General features: G+C 53.9%; 1 protein-coding gene across 4 annotated transcripts in view; it reads left to right on the forward strand.

The window, feature by feature from the left end:
• The window catches only part of LPIN1 (lipin 1), an 80,059-nt gene that overhangs the window by 56,225 nt on the left and 14,460 nt on the right, over positions 1–9,374 (forward strand). For all 4 annotated transcript variants that reach the window (XR_013331802.1, XM_077750926.1, XM_077750928.1 and 1 more), the window contains 4 exons: positions 1,902–1,981; positions 7,503–7,629; positions 8,587–8,735; positions 9,060–9,146. Coding sequence is in view for 3 of the 4 variants with exons in the window: in XM_077750926.1 (XP_077607052.1) it covers positions 1,902–1,981; positions 7,503–7,629; positions 8,587–8,735; positions 9,060–9,146 (443 nt within the window). In the remaining variant the exon portion in view is untranslated. The remainder of the gene's footprint in view (positions 1–1,901; positions 1,982–7,502; positions 7,630–8,586; positions 8,736–9,059; positions 9,147–9,374) is intronic.

Raw genomic sequence — 9,374 nt, forward strand, 5'->3', positions numbered from 1 at the left:
GCATGGCTTACATGTATCCTAGCCCCGGCCTCTCTCTTGAAACTTCTTTGCCATTCTCCCGCTGTCTTCTCTGCTTTAGCCCCCCGGCTGAACATACACTCTACCCCAGGGCTTTTGCATATGCCATGTACTCTGCCTGGTGTTCCTGGGACCCCCTCACCCCCCTTCACTTAATCAACAGCGTCTCCAAAGGCCCTTTCTTGACCGGTTGTTCTGGGCTGCTGTTCTCTGCGTTCATAGTCCTGCCTGTGAAACTTTGCCTTTGTAAATTTTGTCAGAGTTTGTAGTCCTATTAGTGTGACTATTTACTTAACATCTCTTTCTCTTCCAAATCCTAACCTCCCCTGAAGGCAGAGACCCTGTCTGGCTCTGATCTCTGGATACCCTGGATGCCCCCGTTGTACTCAGAGCAGGGGTCTGGGAAGTATTTGAGGGAAGGCTGATTACTTTTGGGATCTTGTGTAGTGAAACCCTAAGGCCAGCGGTCAGGTTGGTTGTTATAATACTAACAGAAACCCCAGTGATCTCAATTCGTTTATTCCAGAAGTTCAACGGGAAAAAGTCTGGTGGAAGGGTTTTTTCAAGAGGAAATTGTTCTTTGACATTTTCCTTCAGCATACCTGAGTTTTACTGATTCTTCCATTATCTCCAAAGGTATAAACAAATTAGAGCAAACGTATGCTTTACTTTAGGTGACTTAAAACATAAAGGGCCTCTCTAAGTTTCCTTCCTAGAGGGTAGAATGTTCTAGAATTTAGGCAGAGGGCTCTTGGCTATGTCGAAGTCCTGCTTATTGCAGAGTATTCCCATTGGCACCAGTTTGAATTGAGGGGAATGACAGCATGAAGAAACAGTTATGGAATTGTTCAAAAAACCCGAAATACGTTTATTTCACCTAGATACGTATTTTTGAACTAGTCTAATAAAGAATTGTTGACAGTGGGGGCTATGTTACCTCAGTAAATAGATGAAAAATGACTGGGCATGTTATCACATCAATTTGTGTGCTCATAAAAAGCTGAGGAATATTCAGATGTAGTTTGTACTCATCCAATGTTAAGATGGTCACCCTGATATATTATTTATTTTGCTCATTTTCTTCTTAATATTGAATTAATATTAACCATTGAATATTGAATAATCATTAATATTGAATTAATGTTAATATTACTATTAACCTCCTGAGCAAATGATCACAGATAGTGGGATTTGACTATATAGCCTTTGCCCTGGGTATTTCCCTCTGACGACTTCCCCTGAAGTGTGTGGGGCTTCTCGCCTCTTGTCCGCTGCAAGCCAGGCTCTGAGTGCACACAGCGTCTCTGCGGTCCTCACAGCCGCTGTAGGACACGGATGTTATCACCACCCCACGCCCCCTTTACCGGGGAGGAGCCCTGGAAGGTTCCATGACTTGCCCAAGCCTCCCAAGCAGGAGAAGCGAAACTGAGCCCAGATCTCTTAGGGTTCCAGACCTCTTTCTGGTGCATTGAAGGAGCGTTTTCTATTAAGAGCGTGTGGTGTTGAGAAGGAGAGAAGCATTTTCCTAAGCAAAATATGGTGTGAAACTATTTTCAAGCATTTCTATCAGCAATTATAAGAAAATATTTTGAAAATATTCGGGTATCCAAGCAGCCCTTGATAAAGCATTTGCATAAGCTCCAGTGATTATGAAGTTTGGTTTGGTGCCACCGACACTTATGGAAAACAGACTCGTTTCTGTCAAACAAGTTTTCTCAGCTTCGTTCAGCGCATCCAGCAAGGCACTAACCAGGACCTGCCGTGCGTGGGGCGTGTAGCCCTGGGGACGGCATTCCGGGCTCTGCCCTGGGCTCCGGGGAGCCCCTCACAGCACCCTGGCCCTTCTCGCTGGTACCCCCTTGACTCTCTCTCGTCTCCTCCAGGAAAGCAAGCCAGAGCAGTGCTTGGCCGGCAAGAGCCACAGCCCCGGGGAGCAGCCGTCACAGCTTGGCATGGCCACCAGGTACGGGACCGGTCCGCGTGCGTCAGTGCAGCCCCTTTCTGCATCCAAGGGTGTGACACGGGTCCTGTGGGTGCTGCTGGGGTTTACCGAGTGTACGGGCCTTGGACCCAGGCGGACCTGGCTTGCAGCCCCTGGACGAACGGGAACAATGAACTAGGTTCCCCGGGAATCCAGTGGGGGCAGTTGTACCTTTAAATACCTACCTTGCGGAGTAAACGCGAGGCTCCAGGGAGGTCCCGTAACTTGAGCGCTTCCCATGGTCTCGGGGTGTGATGGCCCTGGGTGTGCGGAATGCAGTGGTGGTGGTGACGCTGGCAAAATGAGCATTAACACGGACCTGGAGATAAGTTTCCTTCTGGAGGAAATTGCTTTTCTCTGTAGTTTAAATACTAACTGGGACTCACGTCGATACTTTTCTAAGCATGGATATGGATTCACGTTAACTTGGCAACGGACCGGTACTGTGAACATTTGCCTTTAGGTTAATCTGTTTGTTGGGGATGTGAGGGACCCTCCAACCTGAGGGCAAAGCCAGCGTGCACGAGTTATGATGCTGGTGATGTATATTGATACTGACTGAGCCTGCGTAACACTGTTTACATATGGCCTTTCCTTTAGCGCATTCCTGTGTTTAAGAAACTCAGGATTGCGTTTCTTATTTAGCAGGAAGAAAACGCTAAGAAATTAATGGAAGGCAAGATGCAGATCTTTTTCTTTTTTTTTTAATTTTTTTTTTTTAATGTTTTATTTATTTCTAGGAGAGAGGTAGAGACAGCATGAGCAGGGGAGGGTCAGAGAGAGAGGGAGTCACAGACTGAAACAGGCTCCAGGCTCTGAGCTGGCAGTCAGCACAGAGCCCGACGCGGGGCTCGAACCCACGAACCGCGAGATCATGACCCAAGCGAAAGTCGGACGCTTAACCGACTAAGCCACCCAGGCGCCCCAAGATGCAGATCTTGATCATTTTTGTATCTTGGAGGCTAAGCTAATGCCTGTCACATAGCAGGCATTTCGTAAATGTTGTTGAGCTATTACTGAATTGATAAGTTCTCCCCAATATATTGTTGCTTCACAGGAGAGGCAGGCTTAGATCTCAAGTCCTCAGCCTCCTGGCCGTAGCTCTGCGTCCGTGAACCATTTTATTTCTAGAATCTGTTGTTGGAACTAGAAACCCATATAGGTGGAAGTCGCAAAACATCTGGTTTCTTCATTGTTCTGTGTGGAGAAGAATGTACACCTTTTCTTTTTTCAAATGTTTATTTTATTTTTGAGAGAGAGAGAGCATAAGCGAGGGAGGGGCAGAAAGAGGGGGAGACATAGAATCGGAAGAAGGGTCCAGGCTCTGAGCCGTCAGCACAGACAGCCCAACGCGGGGCTCGAACCCATAAGCTGTGAGATCATGACCTGAGCTGAAGCCGGACGCCTAACCGACTGAGCCACCCAGGCGCCGCAAAAATGGGCCCCTTTTTGAAGATGGCTCTCTCAATGGCCTGGCCAGCTCTCAGCCGCAATATTAGTGGGGGCACCCTTGCTGTGTCCCTGGGTGGGGCCCCGTCACTGCCTCTTCCCGCCTGACCCTCTGCCAGTCTGCACTGGGGAGGGAATCGGGGTTGACTTTGCCATTTGTCACCCCCATCTCTGGCTCATTCTCTGAAGAAGGGCTTCCCCGCACGATTATTTGGAGACCGTCCTGACCTGCAGTGTTGAGTGTGGCTGTGAGTGAGCCCGGAGGGAGAGACAGGTGTGTTCAAGGTGGAGCGCAGGCTGAGAGCGTGCTGTCCCCTGAGGGGGTGTGCACGGCCGCCAGGGCAGAAGCCGCTGGGCTTCCGGTAGGTCGCCGTTCACGCCTGCGACGGGGCGGCCGCGGGCTGGAAACGGCGGACTTGGAGTCAGGCGGGTCTGGTTGGGGGTCCAGGCTTCGGGCAGACTGGTCTCCGTATCCCAGCAAAGGGGCGGGTGTCATGTCCTGGGCTGCAGGGGAGGCTGCCGGGGGGACCGCACGGTGACAGGGGACACCAGCCCAGCGTGTGCGGAGCATTTACACCCGCCATTTAGCTGCACTAGAAACCTGCTCTCCCGGAACGCTTTCTACGAACCTCTCTGTTCTGCCCACAGTGTCCAAACACGAGGGGCAGCGTGAGCAGGGCGGAGAGCAGAACCTGCCGTGCGTGACCCCTGGTGAAATCGCCAGCCCCACCACATCTCCTCCTCCATCCGGGAAATGGGGAGAAGAAGGATGCCACCCCCACACGTATCGGCTCATGCAGTTTCCCTTCATGAGGAAGGAGGTCCAGAGCGCAAACCCCACAGGCCACACGGGGGCGGGGGTGCAGCTGTAGCAGGACAGTCAGGAGGTGGCTCTGGGGTGGGCCCGGCAGGAGGGTCACAAGGCACAGCGCGTGATGGCGGGCAGGGTGGCATGCGGGCATCCGATACCGTTNATCGAGGGTTTTCTTACCGTCTGATATTGACACGAACGCTGTTCGCGGCTAAATAGAACTTCTGTAAGACGCCGCACAGCTCTGAGTTCGTTACACCACGCTTCTTGATTAACCCTGAAAAGTGAAGACTCGGCTCTTGCGAGAAGGGACGGAGATTCTGAAAAGTAGGTAGGAAGTTCTTTTGAGAAAGGAGAGGGTCTCAGTTTTTACTGGTATTCCTAGACACTTAGCCTCCCAATGAGATTCGTGCCGCTGACTCAGAGAAGGCGTCTGCGCGCTCCCGTAATTGACAGACTTGATCGACAGAACGGTCCCCGAAGGCTCCCCGTTGAGCAAACTGCTTGTCACCATATGAGTCGTTGAATTACCATTTGCAGAATGCACGCTGTGATGGGCGCTAACCTGGACGTGGTCCACAGCTGCTCCCCGGCCACAGACCTTGTATCCGGCCAAGCCCTTTGGTGTTGGGGTGCAGCCTCTTGCTGGTGCTGGAAAGCAGCCCCGGCTCCCGGGCCCTCGCAGCCCCAGCGGGCCCCCCAGATGGAAATTAACAGCCATTCCGCTTTGTTTGTGTGTCTGCGCCCCACGAGCAGAGGCGCACATCCGTCTGGTATTGTGCGAGCTTTGGTTCACATTTGGATCTCATTTCAGCCCAGACTGGTTGGTTGGAGGATAACCAGTGTCTGATCCAGCGGGGGGCATGCAGCTTGTTTCTTTCTGGGCTCCCAGCTGGGTGCCCGGGACCCTGCCCGCCCCACCTGCAAATCTGTGGTTCAGAAGACCCAGCATTGTTCACAGGACCTGTGGGGGCCGGGACGGGAAGGGGCTGTTGTTGGGATGTGTCATTTTCCAGACGAGCCAGAGGATTCTCCAGTCATGAGGCCTCACTGGGGCACGTGTCTCCCGGTCCGGTTCTTTCTGTCTGTCATCTGCCTGCATCTGAGTGTTCTGGTGGGTGGGATGCTGCTTGTTCTTCCATTTGGAGATGAGGAAATTCGAATGAAAGAAAAAGAAGCAGATTGTGCAGGTAACAGCCCGATTCCTGTGGGCTTCCCACCCGGACTTCTCAGGTTCTAACCCCGGTGCCGTCTGTACTCTACCTGGAAACTGCCCACAATGTCACAGGTTAGAGTCATGCACACATAGCTCAGCTCTGCCGTGGACCAGCCAGAAGTCTCGCCTAGATGCTCTGTCCTTCTAAATTTTTTTTTAATGTTTGTTTATTTTTGAGAGAGAGAGAGAGAGAGCATGAGCAGGGGAGGGACAGGGGAAGAGAGGGAGACACAGAATCCCAAGCAGGTTCTAGGCTCCAAGCTGTCAGCACAGAGCCTGACCTGGGGCTCAAACTCATGAACTGTGAGATCATGACCTGAGCTGAAGTCGCTTAACTGACTGAGCCACCCAGGTGCCCTCATGCTCTGTCCTTCTTTGTGGACACAGTGACCCGTTCCCATGGCTTAGTCCCCACAGTCCCTGTGTCCTAGCGATGACCAACTTGCCTTTCTGATCATAGCACTTATCCTGCAGAATTGTGATTGTTCAGACAAAAAGCCTTGGAGCGCAGGGGCCAGGCCGTGTGCTGTGGTGACAGTGGTTGTGAGTGTTGGTTGGATGAGCTCAGTCCCCCAGCCCCGCAGCCCTCAGGCACCCTCTTGTGGGGCCAGGACAGCAGGTGCTTATGGAAGGGGGCTCATTCTCGATATAGAAAGAGGCTGGTTCCCACGAGGAGGTGGTAGAAGTAGCAGAGAAGAGGGTGCTGTGTCCGGTGTCCTCCCGCACATCTCCCTAGTTGGGGGCAGTCGTGGGTGGTGGGGACTGCTGTGGAATGCACACGCGGGGTGAGAAAGCAACCGGCCATGCAGGAGTGGGAAGGCAGGCGGGGAAAGCGGGAGGCCGGAGGACACGGGGACGTTAGCATTGCGAGGTCAGAGCCCACGGAGATGAAAAGATAAGATCCCACGTGTGTCAGTCTTGCATAAAGGAATGTCCCGAGCAGGAAGCTTTGCAGGCAGGCGTGAGGATGGGGCCTGCCTGCTTGGGGCCACTCAGCCGTTTCCACTCAGCCTTAACCAACATTTATTAACTTTGTAGAGCGTTAGGATGTTTGTGAAGATAATGGTCCCCGGAAGCAGGAAGCTGGAAGCCGGAAGCTGCTGGGTTGGGGATTAATGCTGTGGTGGGACTTTAATCCAGGGAACAGGTAATAACTGATAGGTTTTATATGAGCTGTTTAAAGAAAAGGAGCCTGCCTCCCACCTGCACCTCCCAGCCCTTCACCAGATGGAGATGTCTGCAAGAGTCAGGGGTGCTGGCCTGTGGGTTCCGCGCGGACCGACGAGGTGTGAAGGACAGAGCCGGCTCAGGGATTCCGGAGAAGAAGGGTGTCTTCCTTGTCTTCACCAGCACCTGTTGGCTTTTTTGGAAATGTGTGTTTGGGGGGCGCCTGGGTGGCTCAGTCGGTTAAGCATCCAACTCCTGCTCAGGTCGTGATCTCACGGTTCGTGGGTTCGAGCCCCATGTTGGGCTCTGTGCTGACAGCTCAGAGCCTGGAGCCTGTCTTCAGATTCTGTGTCTCCCTCTCTCTCCACTCCTCCCCACTCATGCTCTCGCATTTTCTCTCCCCCTCAAAAATAAAGATTAAAAAAAAAATGCATGTTTGGAGCGGTGTGAACATGGAACTGATCAGTCAGGGTGTGTGGAAAGTCGGACTTCTCGTGCTTGGCCCGCGGCCTTAGGGAAGACGAGAGGGTGTTTGCGAGCATCCTCCTCCTGGGCAAGGAGGGAGCTTAACCCTGTTTCTCAGGAAGAGGCGCATCTTGGTTTAAGCTGGAGTGACGATCGCGAGTCCACCGGTGAGTGAATGAGGAGCGGCCGCCCCAGATGAATAACACACGAGGCGCATGAATGGGGGGGCTGGCGAGAGTTCATTGATAAACGCGCCGGCATATGGTAAAGGACCGCCCGGGAGACGGCACCGGGGAGAGACCCGATCGACTCTGTCATTGATTTCGGCCTAATGCGTTTTTAATGGCTACCCAGATGCAGTTCCTAATTGGTGATTACATCACGGTGTGTTCCAGAATAAAGCATGAATCGTCCTCCAGCGACGAGGAGCACGCAGCTGCCAAGCCACCCAGCACGGGCCACCTTCCCCTGTTGTCCAGCGTCAGCTACAGGAAGACCCTCCGGCTCACGTCGGAGCAGCTGGTGAGTGTGTCCACCCCTCGTCCTGTTCCCGTACAGCCGCCGAGGGAGGCCGCCCAGACGCAGCCGCTGGGGGGCGGGGGGCCCCTCCCACTCCCTGGCCCAAGGTCAGCACCAGTCCTGGCTGCCCCCCTCCCCCATCACTTGCAATTTGTCTTCCCTGGTGTAGCCCTGGGGGCTCCTGTTTTCAAGAGTTGGAGGAGGGCAGCCTGATGGAGCTAATTTATCCTCAGGTTTCAATGACTGATAGACTCGACCCTCCCAGGCTCTTCCACTTTTAGAGAGTTGTTCGTTACCTCAAGTGCATCTCCCAAACTGGGGGCAATCAAGCACTTGCGAGGGGGTCTAGAGAGTTTCAGGTGGCAGGGGGCCACCATGGTCACAGTGTCTTTTTCAGTTTTCATCAGACCCTTCCTTCCTTGCCCCTGTTTCTCATGAACAGTCAGGGAGCGAGTACCCCCCACTCTTTTGCTTTTATCCTAAGAGTTAGCGGGAGGCAGGCTTAGCCGTGATGGTGCTTCATGGGAAAAGGTCAGGCGCAGGACCCCCCCCCCCCCCCCCTACCACCCGCTTGCCCTGCCGCTGCATGGCACCTGGCTCAGGCCAGCGATGCCGGGGGGACCTGGGGTCTGACAGCCAGTGGCACGCGCTGGAGCACCCAGCACCCAGATGGAAACCCGGTGAAGGCTGACGGTGCTTCCTGAGTGTGCTGTGAAGTCCCAGGGTCCGCAGTGATTCAGGAAAACACTTCCATGCTTGGCTTTGTCTTCCCTTTCGTATTTACTCACGAAGTAGTGAGTGTGTCCTCTTCTGAAGTTGGAATTATTAGAGTAAGACTTCCTGCCTGTCACTCCCCACCCCTGCAGAGGGCCTGTGGGGACACATGGGCTTCAGGACGCCCACACGCTGGAAAGGACGGGCCATTGCGCTCAAGGTGGTTCCGTGGTTCATGTTTTTCAGAAAAGCTTGAAGTTGAAGAACGGCCCCAACGACGTGGTCTTCAGCGTGACCACGCAGTACCAAGGCACGTGCCGCTGCGAGGGCACCATCTACCTGTGGGACTGGGATGACAAAGTCATCATTTCCGACATCGACGGGACCATCACCAGGTAGGGCCCCGGGGGCCTGGAGCCTGCGTTTCTGCTCTGGGACCGTGGCACTGGCCAGGGGCGGGGGGGGGNCGGTTTCTGATGCAGCGAGTCATGGACTTGACCCATGATCCATGGGAGGTGCCCTTTCGTGTATTAACGCATCCTCCCCTCCCCCCACGTTCTTGTCTGATTCCCGTAGTTTTGGGCTTTGCTCTCCGGAAAGTAAGGCACGCGTCTTGTTCTCGGGTCTTACGAGGTGTTTCTGGTTCAGTGGCTTGGGGTGGGCTTTCTTCCTGTTCATCGTGCCCTCTTTTATTTCCTTTTTCTCATTTCCCTGTTTAGATCAGACACCCTTGGCCACATTCTGCCCACCCTCGGGAAGGACTGGACCCACCAGGGCATTGCTAAGCTGTACCATAAAGTGAGCCAGTAAGTGCCGGGCCCTCGCCCCCCTCCCTGGCATCCCAGTGGCGTGCGCGGCACCCACGCTCAGGCCCTGACTGTGAGGGGCGCTGTAAAGAGGGGTGCGGCTCGGGCAGGCAGGGCCCATGGGGGCGGGTGCAGGATTCCGAGTACACGGTGAGTCCTAATCCTTGACTCCCAAGTGTGAGTTCGGTACCACGAGACGAGAAAGGAAGTGGCGGGAGGCTCGAAAGT

The sequence above is a fragment of the Crocuta crocuta genome, unplaced genomic scaffold (assembly GCF_008692635.1).
Source record: "Crocuta crocuta isolate KB4526 unplaced genomic scaffold, BGI_CrCroc_1.0 scaffold129, whole genome shotgun sequence".
Lineage (NCBI taxonomy): Eukaryota > Metazoa > Chordata > Mammalia > Carnivora > Hyaenidae > Crocuta > Crocuta crocuta.